The sequence below is a fragment of the Lethenteron reissneri genome, chromosome 46 (assembly GCF_015708825.2).
Source record: "Lethenteron reissneri isolate LAM-NWPU_2019-01 chromosome 46, ASM1570882v1, whole genome shotgun sequence".
NCBI classification, from domain to species: Eukaryota; Metazoa; Chordata; class Hyperoartia; order Petromyzontiformes; family Petromyzontidae; genus Lethenteron; species Lethenteron reissneri.
Window position 1 is genome coordinate 9,586,703 of NC_083824.1, and position 13,344 is coordinate 9,600,046.

Below are 13,344 nucleotides of genomic sequence, written 5' to 3' on the forward strand. Positions count from 1 at the left end.
ACTCCATGGCTCCACCTTCCAATGATCCGCACACCCACGGATCCATCCTCTAATGAGCCACACGCTAACCCATGGCTCAGCCCTCTAAGGAGCCACATCATAACCCATGGCTCAGCCCTTTAATGAGCCACACACTAACCCATGGCTCAGCCCTCTAATGAGCCACACTCCATGGCTCCTCCCTCTAACGAACCACATCATAACCCATGGCTCCACCTTCCAATGATCCACACGCCCATGGCTCCACCTTCTAATGACCCACACAACCACGGCTCCACCCTCTAATGAGCCACACACTTACCCATGGCTCAGCCCTCTAATGAGCCACAGGTTTACCCCTAGCTCTGCCAGGTTTCATTGGCGCTGCCACGGTGCGCGCGCCCCAACGCGATGTGGCAGGCGCGGGGGAGAGCGTGCCACTTGCTAATTTTCCAATCCGTGCCTTCCTTTGGGGTCCATAATTGCGTTTCATGGCTTTTAGCTGCTAACAGCGCAGGGTTAAAAAGAGGTCACCTGTCAATCCAGCTTTCCCCGTGTGTGTGTGTGCGCGCGTGTGCCTGCAACATGCACAGCCTCGGCTAGTGTAATTAATAATAATAATATAATTGAACGCGCTTTGACGAGCCGCTGGTGGGTGAAGGCCTAACCACGCCGTGTCACTCAACGGGTTATTCTGACTATACTTCACCGCGCTGGTCAGTGGAGGGGTGGGGAGGTGGTTTGTGAAGAGGATGGGGGAGAGGTGCACGTGTGACCGGTGCAGATTTCACTTGCCCCTGGCGTTAGCTGCGGCCTGGAATTGGTCGCTGGGTTTGACCAATTCCATTCGTGAGTGTTTGGCGTTTGCGAGGACACCACCGTGAAAGATGCATTCATTCAACCTTGCTGTTCCTCTATCTGCTGACCGCCTTTGCAGTCCAGCGGAATTGGGAGTTTCACAGATGTCTGCCATGCGCCAGCTCGCACCTCCAGAGCGCTGGCTCAAAGGGTCTGTGCAGGTTTTGTGCAGCGTGCTGGGTTTTCTCCACGCTCTCTGGTTGCCTCCCACACGATGTCAAATTCTCAAGCGTGATATTTCCCGAACGCGCGAATGTAGCAGGAGCCTCGTGTAAGCGAGTTTTGAGACTCCGTTCCGTGTTTATTATTCTCCCCACCGTCACCAAACCGCACTGAGCAGCATGGGGCAGCTATCACCAGCAACATGCCATGGGTGGGTGAGGGGGGGGCGGAGGCCTTCATCCAGCAGTGGATTGATAAAGGTTTTCAAATTCATTATTTTTGTTGTTATCGACCGCGCCGGCAATCGTCGGTCACGCGCCGTCAAGAGCGTGGCCGTCTGCTTCGCTTCACGCGACGCTTTTCCCTGCCGTCCTGGGGATCGCGTTTCAAAAAAAAAAATCCGCCGCCCCCTGCAAATAAGTGGCGATTCTGCTTTTTTTTTTTTTTACAAAAAGCCACCGGCGACGCGAAGAGAAAGCGGCTCGTTACCCCGGGGTACTTTCCGGGAGGACGTAATCGGCGCTGTGGGGACCTCTCGCGCCGCCGTGACCCCACACGCAACGTGACCCCTGCGCTGTAAACAAATACCCGCTTAAATTTCGATTTAAAGCTTTCGTGACTGCAGGGATTCATCTTCTTGGTTCTTTTGGTAAAGTCACGTAGAAGGGAAATAAAATAAAATAAAACATAATAAAATAATTCTCACGACGTTTCGGCCACAACGCAAGCAGCCGTCCTCAGGTGGAGAACAGGTCTGTCTTCTCGACCAAGAAGATAAATACCCACTTGCGCGCGCGACTGTCCGCCCGCGCGTGCAAGCGTGCCGGTGATTTTGTGGCGCCGTGGATGCGTCGAGGGCCCCTTCCGCACGAACGCACGGCGCTACGCAGCCGGCGGAACAAAATCTTGAAGAGTGCGCGCGGATAAGAAACGTGGAGGTGACGTGTGCTCGCAGTGGCGTCGTGAGAGACGGAAGCGTGCGGATCGTGCAACAGATGTCAACGTGCCGTCGCGCTGTGACCACTGCGGGGATGGAGCAGCGGTGTCAGTTCACGTGCAGGAGTGAGATGGATTATTGTGTCGCAGGAATTTGAGGGCTGGTGATGTCTTTGGGAGGCGTTCTCATCCAGCAGTGAATAGACTAAAGGATGATGATTCGTGTTTAATTACTCGTGGTTAATGTTTAGGAGGATCGCGAGTTTGGATCGTGCTATCGTAGCGGGGCCGTGGTAGATGGCGACGTCTTCAGGAGGCCTTCATCCTGCAGTGGATAAAGCTCGGATGATGATGATGATGCTGTGATATCCATCACTCGTTGTTCTCTCACAGGGAAGAGCGATCCGTTCTGCGTGGTGGAACTCGGCAACGACCGTCTGCTCACGCACACCGTGTACAAGACCCTCAACCCGGAGTGGAACAAGGTGTTCACGTTGTGAGTATCGTGCCGCGCAGTGGTGGCACCCACGGATTTGGTGGGGGCACTGGTGGCGATGACCCAATGGGAGGGCCCGAAGCAGTAATATATTTTTTAGACCTCCCTCTATCCCCCCTTCTATTAATTTTATATTATATAGTCCAGGGGTTGGCAACCTGTGGGTTTGGAGCCACGTGGGGCTCTTTGAAGACCGCTTCTAGACGTTATTTATTAAGGACCACCACCGTCTCTCGTTTTCACGTGCAATTGCTGCTCTTGAAATATTGAGCTTTTTACCGAATTCGAAAGAAAAAAATTCCTCCTCTCATTATTTTCGTTGCCGACCCCTGATACAGTCCCTAGGGAGATGATCGAAGAGATGTAGATAAGAAATCGAGATGTCGTGAGACGGGAGACGCTGACATGATTGAGGCGTAAGCGATTAATTGGCTTGAGACATTCATAAGGATCCGAATTTGACATCTTTGATGCGCCCATATATTTTTTTCCTTCTTCCACGAATCTGATGCCCCTTGAGCTGCTTGGGGCCCCCAAACTTTTGCGTGGCTCCGCTCGTGCCCCGTGGGAGTCTCCTTTTGCACGACCACGGGACGTCAGCGCGAGGTCGAAAGGTCAAACCCGACCTCCTTGGCCTCCCTGTAAAAATTACCGATCCCATGGCTCACACTCTCTCTCTCTCTCCGTGTGTTGATAAGAGCGGGGCGAGAGTTAATTGAGTTAATTACCTCATTGTCTTTGATAAACCCCCGGCCACAGGTCAGTGGAAATATCTGGCCTTGGCCAAATTCTTCACGCGGGGTTTTCTTTTTTTGTTTTTGAACCCCTCTGCTGGGTTTTCCTGCGAAGCCGCTCGGCACTCACCCCGCGCGCGAAACACCTGGCGCGCGCCTGCAGACTCGTCGCGCGTCAAGCTCGCACCGCGCGGCGACGGCGATGATGACCGGTGGGGCCCCCGGCAGCGCCAACTTGGGAGATTTTGCGTGCCGGGGGTTTTAAATCGTGTTTTGCCGAACCACGGCACTTTACCCAACCCCCCCCCCTCCCCCCCCAACGAACCAACGTCCCTCGCGCAGAGCGGCCGGCAGCTAAGAACGCTAATGCAGATAATAAGAGTGAACGCATTGCTCCGAAATGAGCAAGGTGAGGGGGAATTTGAGAAGGGAGGCGATGGGAGCGAGCAACGGCGAGAGCGCTCGTGACGGCACAGCGGACACAGGGCCCACGGTCACCTAGACTTGAGCAGGGTATCGGGAGGCGACTCGCACAGTCTCCACGCGGACTCGCACGTCGCGGGAAGCCGCTCGTCCAGCAGCGGATTGAAAAGAGCGCTCCAAATGATTGCTGTTGTTGTTATTTAATTTAACGACAAAGAGTGCAGTTGAACACGGTAGGGTTGTCGCGGATAAGGTCGGTTTGCTAGAACGTGTGTCGCTCACGTGGGGTCGTGCGTCCGCTCCCCCGGTGTATACCTGTGCAGGCTCGTGTCCGATACTCAGGGCGGTTTTTGTCCGATGGCCCGGGTGGTCTCCCCTGGTGGTCTTGGGAACGGCCGGGCTCGCCCGTGACCCGGCCAGCCGAGGTGATGACGGCGCCCCCTCCCCCCCTCCCCCTGTGTGCGTCGTCGCCCTGTTCAGTAACCTGAAGGACATCCACTCGGTGCTGGAGGTGACCGTCTACGACGAGGACTGGGACCGCACCGTCGACTTCCTGGGCAAGGTGGCGATCCCGCTGCTCTCGGTGAGACCCCCAGGGAGGGTTTGCGGCAGAGGTCGCAACCGGGTACCCGATACCTGTACCCTGCCCGATACCCGGCTACCCGTACCCGGCCGGGTACGGGTACGAGTACCCGTTTGCGACCCTGGTGCGGCCGGGTACGGGAGTAACCGTTTGTCACTCATTTCGGGTAGGGTACGGGTAGGGAACGGGTACCCGTACCCAGCCGGGTACGAGTACCCATTTGCGACCCTGGTGCGGCCGGGTACGGGGAATCGAAACCCGTTTGCGACCTCTGGTTTGCGGGCAGAGATGGGATGGAGAGAATCATATTGGGTGGGGAGTGCTGGGGGGGGGGTTAGTGTCACTTTAAGGGCCCCCTCCCAAGCCTCGAGTTTTTCTGTTTGAATTGGACTCCAAGGGGCTGTGTGGGGGAGTGTTACGCCAGCACTCGGCGAGTCGGGATGCACCGACCCATCGGTTGATGTCGATTTTGTTGTTTAATCAACGCGTCGAGTCACGCGCGTGGGAATCGAGCGTTTGCGATTCATGCAAACGGAATGCACGTGAACACACGAATGCCACAATTGTACCGGCTGAGTAGACAAAAGGTTGCAAATGAGATGGTACAAACAATACGGATGTCTAATTCCAACAGAAATGCACAACATTTCCAACGGTCATGGCTAGAGTATGCTTTAAATGAACCAGCGGTGTGGGTCCATTAATTATTCTGTTATTTATGCATGGTATGATACAACGATGTATCTTTTTTTATCAGCACTGTCCTCTGCTGCCCGCAATGTTGCCCCGTGGCGTTTATAAAGAACCACGATTATTTTTGCTGCTCATCGCCAAGCCTGGCGGTGTCGTTTCGCATCCTATTGTCGATGGGCACGTTTCTCAGTAATTATTTCCGGACACGTTTAAGGTCGTCATGTGGAGCCACACTACGGGAGGGGGGGGGTGCTGGCGGTGGCGGGGGGTGGGGGCATGTGGAGCCGGTCGCTATTTAAATGCCTCGCCCATCCGGACCCTGCTCTCTCTCAGGTCAAAAACGGGGAGGAAAAGGGCCTTGTGCTGAAAAACAAGCACCTGACCGCGTGCACCAAAGGCACTCTCTTCGTGGAAATGGAAGTGATTTACAATCCGGTGAGTGGGGCCGTGCCCGTGTTGTCCTGTGGCTCCAGGAATTCCCGGGAGGCTCAATGGGCAAACCACGTGGCGGGCTGGAAGCAACCTCGGCCTCCAGTCAGCACCGCCCCACTTTTCAATAGCCACTAGCCCCCGCCCACTGCCCAACAGGCTCCACCCACTCCCCTGCTGTCAACCCCGCCCACTACTCGGCATAGCCACGCCCACAGGAGAGCACAGGGACAGCTGCCACTGATTGGGTCCCCTTGGCACAAAATGCGGCAGGGAATTGGAGTGGTTGAGATGGCATGTGACGTAACACAGATGAGATGTGATAGGAGCAAGGCCGAAATTATAATGTATATTGGGAGGGACATTTCCTCCCAAAATTCAAATATGCTCAAAATGCCCCCACCCCCCAATATATTGCTATAAGATAGATTTCTGTTTATATGATTGTGGTTATGGTTGTACTTTATTAATCCCTAATCTCTGCCATTACATACAATGAAACAAGAAAAGGTAAAAAAGAAAAAACAGAGCAATGTAATACAATACACTATTAGACATTATTAAAAAATAAAAATAAGATTTGGTCCCCCCCCCAATGTTGACTCCGTGGCTACGGCCTTGGATAGGAGATATCAAGCCGACTCGAGTTTGCTTTCCATGGGGTTTTCACCTGATGAAATGGGGCCTGTTATTATCATCACCATCATCATTATCTGTAATTATCATTAGGTATGTATGTTGAACTTCTTTAGCCATCCGTGCTAATCGGAGGTGCGGGGGAATCAGCTCTCTGTGCTCTTAGAGTTTTGGCGTTCTCTGGTCTAACTCCTGGTGAAACAAGTCCCTAAAAGAATCTGTCTCTCGGGTGTAGGCCAATCGGTTTCGAAAACAATGCATACATCATCAGAGCGTGTTTGTTTGCATGCTTTACCACAGGCATGTGTGATTAATGTACTACCCGATATTTGCTGCTTGAACAAACTCAACACCTGCATCTGTTGCCGGATAGGGTACCGGAGCCCGTCCCCCTTCCATCACCGTAGCCGCCGTTGTGTTTCGCCTTTTGGTGTTTCAGGTCAAGGCCAGCATACGGACATTCCTACCCAAGGAGAGCAAATACATGGAGGAGCACCCGAAACTCTCCAAGCAGGTAAAAGGCATTAACCCGCTGCTCGCGACTCGTTTCCACTCGACCGTGGCAGCAGTGACATTTGCGCCTCGCAGTGAGAAGGAACCGAGGTTTGATACCTAACTGGGACGCCTTCCTGCGTAGAGTTTGTATGTTCTGCATGGGGATTGGGGGGGTCGGGGATTTTTGTCTTTGTCCGGCGTGCGCGTTCACGCACGTATCTGCACGCGTGCACTGTGAGCGCGCACGTATACGCAGCGCACACTCACGAACGCTCGCTCGCACGTGCGCGCGGCGCTCACTTCTTGTTTTTTCAGCTGCTCTTGCAAAACTTCAACCGGGTGCGGCGGTGCGTGATGGCGGTGGTGAACGCCTTTCACTACATCAACAGCTGCTTCAACTGGGACTCTCCTCCGCGCAGCGTGACCGCCTTTATCGTAGGTGAAACGCGAACACCGTGACCTCGCCTCAACTCCCCCGCGGCCCCCGGGGCTCAACTCAAAGACAAAGGCCCCCACCGCCCCCCCCCCCTTTAGCCTGTAACAGACTGTTGGGGAAAGTGCCGTTAGCGAGTAGCAGCACCTATACAGGCCAAGACGGCACACGAAGGAGGTGAGTGGCGAACACCGCGCCCGGCCGCCTTTGTCTCCCCCGGCGGCGATATTTACGCACCGCGCCTGCTACTTATTTGAGGCTGAGTCGACCTAGGGGAGGCCCAGGTCCGGTTCGCATGATCGTCACCGGTGTGCGCCGGGAACGGGAATCGAACTCGGGTCGGCGGGTTCGTAGCGTAGCTCACATACGCTCGCACACGCACACAGCAAAGACGGATGTCCCTCTACCCTCCCCGTGTAGCCATACACAGGCTGTTGGGGCAAGTGCTGTTGGCGAGCACCTATGAAAGGCCGGCACGGTTTATGAGGGTGCGGCCAGGACCACGCCCGGTTGGCCGCCTTTGTCTCCCCGGTGCTGTTTCTGCGTACAACACCAGGGACCCATTTTAAGGCCCCAGGACCGGTTCAAGTAATCGCCGCTGATGATAGCCGTGGCCCGGAATCGAATTCGGGTCATCGGGTGTCCGGCATGGTGCGTTCACCATTGTGTCACTCTATACTCCCTGGTTCTCATTGCACCAGGAAACCCCCACTTCGTGTCGAAGTGTTTTTTCAGTCAGGTTCTGCTTTGGGGTGCTTGGACAGTTTTATGAAAGAGTTTTACTTTGTGTGGGAGGAAAGCGGAGAACAGGGCCTCCGGGTCCATAGACCAGTGAGCTAACCACTGCGCCAGCACTCCCTGGTTCATACACACGCACAAAGACACGAGGGGGTGGGTGGCCAGCACCACACCCACACACAAAATACAAAGATTCCCCGTATAGCCTGTATAGACTGTTGGGACAAGTGCTGTTAGCGAGCACCTATGAAAGGCCGGCACGGCACACGAGTGGGTGAGTGGCTAACACCACGCCCGGCCGCCTTTGTCTCCCTAGTGGCGATGTTTACACAACACACCAGGTACTCATTTGAGGCTGGGTCGACCTAGAGGAGGCCCAGGACCAATTCAGATAATCGTCACTGGGTGTTGGCCATGAGCGGGAATCGAACTTGGGCTGCCAGGTTCGGAGCGCAGCGCGCTAACTGCTACCCGACCGCTCCTCACACAACAACAACAACAACAACCGCCATTCGCCACTAAGTGGCGGTGACGTCACCACGATGCTTGTGCCAGGCCAAGTACACCTTGAGGCCACGTGAAGTGTCGAACGCCCGCTGGCAGGAGGTCACGGGGCAGACCCAGGTGCCACGGGTCGACTGACCGAGATGACCGAGATGACTGGCTGATGCACTACCTGTGCCCCCTACTGTGCCAACTTGCTGTGCTTTAGCCACCCGGCGCTCCGCTCGTTGTTGTGAGCGTCGCTCCTCCGCCCTCCGTTGTTGTTGGAGGGCGACTGCTCCTCACACACACACCCGCACGCACACACACACACACGCACGGTGCAGGGTGCAGGGTGCAGGGTGCAGGGTGCAGGGTCGTGCACCCCACCATACGGGGCGAGCTGGGAGATGACGGGAGGCGCGCACTAACATCGCGAAAAGAGATGACTTGAAACGGGGCGGCCGTGACGTTTGACCCCACAGTGGCTGCCCCCCCCCCCCACCCTCCCGCCTGTGGGCTGGAGGTCTCCACAGTGTGCCGCAACTTTGCTTCTGTTCCGCCTCTGGACCGCACGAGGCCGCCGTGCCAAGTCGGCGGCGATGTTGCGGTCGCTCTCCGTTGTAAGGGCGGAGGAATTCACCTCCCATCACCAACCCCCCCCCCCCTTCCTCGACCGCCGCCCACACACCCCTAGCCTCACTTACCGCCTCGCTCACTCAGCGGCCCTCACCTGCAGTCGTACACCTGCTCAGTCACCCATTTACTCATTTGTGTTCGTCGCTACGGGCGGAATGAGTCAACTCCTGCCTGTCCTCCGGTTTGCCAAATTGTCACGATTCAAAATTACGATTCGATCCCAGAATCAGTGTTATATATATATATGTGTATAGTGATTGTTACCGCCTCTAGTGCCTCTAAGGGTAACAAATACCTAATTAGATAGAATGTATGACAGTGGAAATAATAACAATCATTTATAGCCTCTCGTCAGTCCACGGCTGAATGAAGTCTTCCACTCACCGTGTCGTTCATGGGGGATGTTTGGCCATACATCACCCTGCTGGTCAATGCAGATCGGTGAACTGGTTCGGCTATCACTTGCCACTGATGTTTGCTGTCACCAGTGATGGAACTCGCCAACCGCTGCACCACCTCTCCCCTAGGTGCAACCCACACAAAATCAATCAAACACCTTTCATTACGTTCGTGATGCGAGGCATTGCAATCACAAGCTTAATAATTGACGCGAGTCGCTATCTTCTCCCACGCTATACTCAGCAGAGTACCTTTTACCTGCACCTATGTACAGTGAAAAAGAAGTTCGACATGAATAAAAAAAAAACATTTGTAACCAGGTAAGACTCATCGAGTTATAAAGCTCTTTTTTCAGAAGCGACCTGGCCACAAATGATAGCTCAACAATGTGGCTTATCATGCGCACATTTATAGCGGCCAAACACTTTCAACGCAACGTTGATTGTAAACGTACCTGGCCCACGTGTTCCCATTGTTACACACACACACACACTCTATGCCCTGTGCTCGCTGCGTCTCTTGATCAATGCCCAGAGCCTCTGGCTCGATGTGTTGCGACTGTGTTGTGGCATTGGTAGTCACATTTACTTGGACACGCCTCGTGCGTGCGGCCAGCGGGTACGTCGCCCCACGCCGCGCTCGCTAGGAGGCAGCACAAGACTGCGTTTGAATTAAACTCTCTCACGCGGAGACTCACACGCGCAAGCTCTGCGTGCGGGCGCTTCGCTGGACGTTTCATGGTGTTGCCCCATGCACATGTCGCTCATTGTTCACCCTGCACTGCATTCGCTGCACAAACCATGGCAGTTGATGCGGATACCTGATTAACAAATGGAAAAATTTCGATTTAAAGCTTTCGTGACTGCAGGGATTCATCTTCTTGGTTCTTTCGGTAAAGTCACGTAGAAGGAAAATAATAAAATAATAAAAATAAAACATAATGAAATAATTCTCACGACGTTTCGGCCACAACGCAAGCAGCCGTCTTCAGGTGGAGAACAGGTGTGAAGACGGCTGCTTGCGTTGTGGCCGAAACGTCGTGAGAATTATTTTATTATGTTTTATTTTTATTATTTTATTATTTTCCTTCTACGTGACTTTACCGAAAGAACCAAGAAGATGAAATGGAAAAATTTAACAAAACTCTCCAGTAGCAGTGTGTCATTGTGGTCATTCAGAACAGGAGACCTTACACGATGTGACGACGCATTGCCCCGATCCACAAATACGAAGGAGACATTCCAGCGACACACCACTCCGCTGCTCCTGACGCGGTTATCTCGGCTTGGCCACCTGAATGTGAAATTGTAGCTGTTGCTCTGCATCCACATGAGCCGTACGAAAGACGAAGAAAAAGACCTCGTCGACGGGTAACATCGTCAAACACCTTCAATACACCGCGATGTTGCTGCCTGCTGGGCTCTGCGATGGGCTTGAGGATGGCAAGAGTAATCAATCCGCCGTGAGAGCGACTGATCCGGTCAAATATCGGAAGCTTGGCAGGGTTCAGCCAGGTTAGCACTCGGATGGGACCACTGTCTGGGAACGCCAGATGTGTTGAAGGTCTGGGCTGCAAGATTATTGAATCCATCCGTTTGGTGCTTTGAGAATTATGGGTAAGTTTTCTCCAGGTCCCTCGGTTTCCTCCGACACGCAGCCAAACTTTCACTCGTGGCATTGGTCAAACATCCCTGCTTGAAAGAGCCTTGCGACTTTGTTATTATTAGTGTTGGCGGCTATGGGATTTGATGGAACTTGCAATGTTGATTTGATGGGAGCCGCTGCTGTAAGTGTTGATAGAGGTTGCTGTAAGCGACGTCAGGTGATGGAGTGGACGATGGGTGTTGATGGAAGTGACGGCGATTGATGATGTAAAGGACGGTGGTTGTTGTTTATAGCAGAAGTTGATGGCCCTGCATGTTGCGCGCAGCTGTTCCTGGTGTCGGTGTGGAACTTTGAGCTCTACATGTTGCCTCTGGGTCTCTTGCTCCTCTTCATCTACCACTACGTCATGCTGGGAACGGGCAGCCCCCAGGAACCGGTGAGTGACGGCACAGTCCCGGCGGTTTTGGACTGCAGGCTGTCATCCCACCACCACTACCACCGCCCCCCACAGCGCCTTTAGTAAGAATCAGGAATCTGTGCTCAGTTGTTTTAAATGTTCTGGCCTCGTGCTTGACTCACGATGCGGGCAAAGAGACGCAGGTGGCCTCTTGCAGTGGGTGGAGCTACCTGAGCAGTGGGCGGGGCTACCTGAGTTGTGGGTGGAGCTACCTGAGTAGTGGGCGGAGCTACCTGGGTTGTGGGTGGAGCTACCTGAGCAGTGGGCGGGGCTACCTGAGTTGTGGGTGGAGCTACCTGAGTAGTGGGCAGGGCTACCTGAGTAGTGGGCGGAGTTACCTGAGTTGTGGGTGGAGCTACCTGAGTAGTGGGCAGGGCTACCTGAGTTGTGGGTGGAGCTACCTGAGTAGTGGGCAGGGCTACCTGGGTTGTGGGTGGAGCTACCTGAGCAGTGGGTGGGGCTACCTGGGTAGTGGGCAGGGCCTGCTGGGGCAGGGTCATCCCGAACTGTGATCATTCATCGCATCTCTGAGGATATTGCTCCGTGCTCACTGCAGCATTGCCTAATGTGAAACACAATGCTGGATCAGGTGAACGTAAAGCTACCAAGTTTTTTGGAGGCACAACACGGATACATGGATACATTCTTGCCCGTTTTTAAATCGCCGCTCTCACTCAATCACTAGCCCTGGGCATGTAGTGTCGGGCCATGGATTGTCCACTTAATTTTTCTTCTTTGACTCGTTTGTTCCAACAGCCTAAATGTTAACACACATTGCATTAGTCATAAATAATCGACCGTGTTTTCTCGCACGCATTATTCAATGCATGTATTCTGAGCTAGCAAAGTATTTAATGTTGATCTCGGAATTGTAGGTATGTATGTTGAACGTCTCTCGCGCCGTAAGTTGCCAACCGCGCTAATCGGAGGTGCGGGGTAAGGACACCAAACTAAGCACAACAAGCAGTTCTAAAGAAATGAGTTTTCAATCTCGATTTATAAGTGCATAGCTCCAGTGATATTGGAAGAAAGAGCGTTCCAGACGGCCGCAGAAGCGCATCTGAAAGCGCACGATGCGGTGGCCGTCTTTGTTCGATGGCGAGCCAAAAGCTGCTGCCGCTGTGAGGATGAGCGGAGTGTCGCGTGAAGGTTCATGCTCCTTGTCGAGATCAGCGAGGTACCGTGGTTTATTTGTGGCGAGCGCTCTGTGCGTAATGAGTGCGGCATTACAATTGCCCCATTGTCGCTCGCCTCACATTGGTTGCGTGTTTCCGCAGTGTGTGGTGGAGGACATGGTGGTGGATGATGACGACGATGATGAGAGAGACGACAAGGTGAGCTAAGCGGTCTGCTGCAGTGCAATACATTACAATATATGCAAATTGTCTAAGTTTAAGATTATGTTGTGTTATTATCGAGCTTTGGCATTTAACTGTCGAACAGAATCGGAATCCTTATTTATCCTGGAGAAATCCGATGAGCTATACAGCTCTTTTTCACAGATGTCCAGTCGAGGCGGGTCAGAAAATTACAACAACAAACACTACAAAACACGATAGGAGTGCAGAGTATAGGAAAGTTGAGCAAATCCCTGTAAATAAATACACATTCTTTGGGTCTTTCGATGAAGCCACGTAGATGGAAAAAAAATAAAAAATAAAAATATTTTTTCTATCTACGTGGCTTTACTGAAAGACCCAAAGAATATGAATTCCTGCAGTCACGAAAGCGTTAAGTCAAACAAATGTTCTAAAAGTAAACAAATGTCTATTTTACCAGATAATGCCCGCTGAGCTGTTAGTTATATGTCAGGATCGACTTGGCCACAAATTAGAGCTCAACGGAGTGTCTTATTAAGTGGAAATGTATAGCAGCTAACGACACTAAACGCGTGTTTCTAAATGCGGAGAGGAAAACTGGACCCGGAGAAAAAAAAATCTTCACGACCATGGGGAGAGCACGCAAACTCCAAGTATACAGGCGTTAAGGCCGGGATGGAACCCATGACCTCCTGTACTCCAGGCGAGGAAGACGACATCACGCCATCGGACAGGGTCCTTGCCTTTAAACATCTGGCAGTTCACCAATAATTGTTTCAAGGAAGCCTGACTCGGCTAATGAGACACCGAATGTCAAAACGAGTCCGGAGTTTGCAGAAGCAAGCGT

The 13,344-nt window shown here is 53.1% G+C and overlaps 1 protein-coding gene across 1 annotated transcript in view; it reads left to right on the forward strand.

Annotated features, from left to right (window-relative positions):
- The window catches only part of MCTP1 (multiple C2 and transmembrane domain containing 1), a 156,817-nt gene that overhangs the window by 132,757 nt on the left and 10,716 nt on the right, over positions 1-13,344 (forward strand). Inside the window, exons 14-20 of the mRNA XM_061570834.1 lie at positions 2,329-2,431; positions 4,069-4,171; positions 5,198-5,299; positions 6,369-6,443; positions 6,740-6,859; positions 11,047-11,157; positions 12,456-12,512. Coding sequence (XP_061426818.1) covers positions 2,329-2,431; positions 4,069-4,171; positions 5,198-5,299; positions 6,369-6,443; positions 6,740-6,859; positions 11,047-11,157; positions 12,456-12,512 — 671 coding nt within the window. The remainder of the gene's footprint in view (positions 1-2,328; positions 2,432-4,068; positions 4,172-5,197; positions 5,300-6,368; positions 6,444-6,739; positions 6,860-11,046; positions 11,158-12,455; positions 12,513-13,344) is intronic.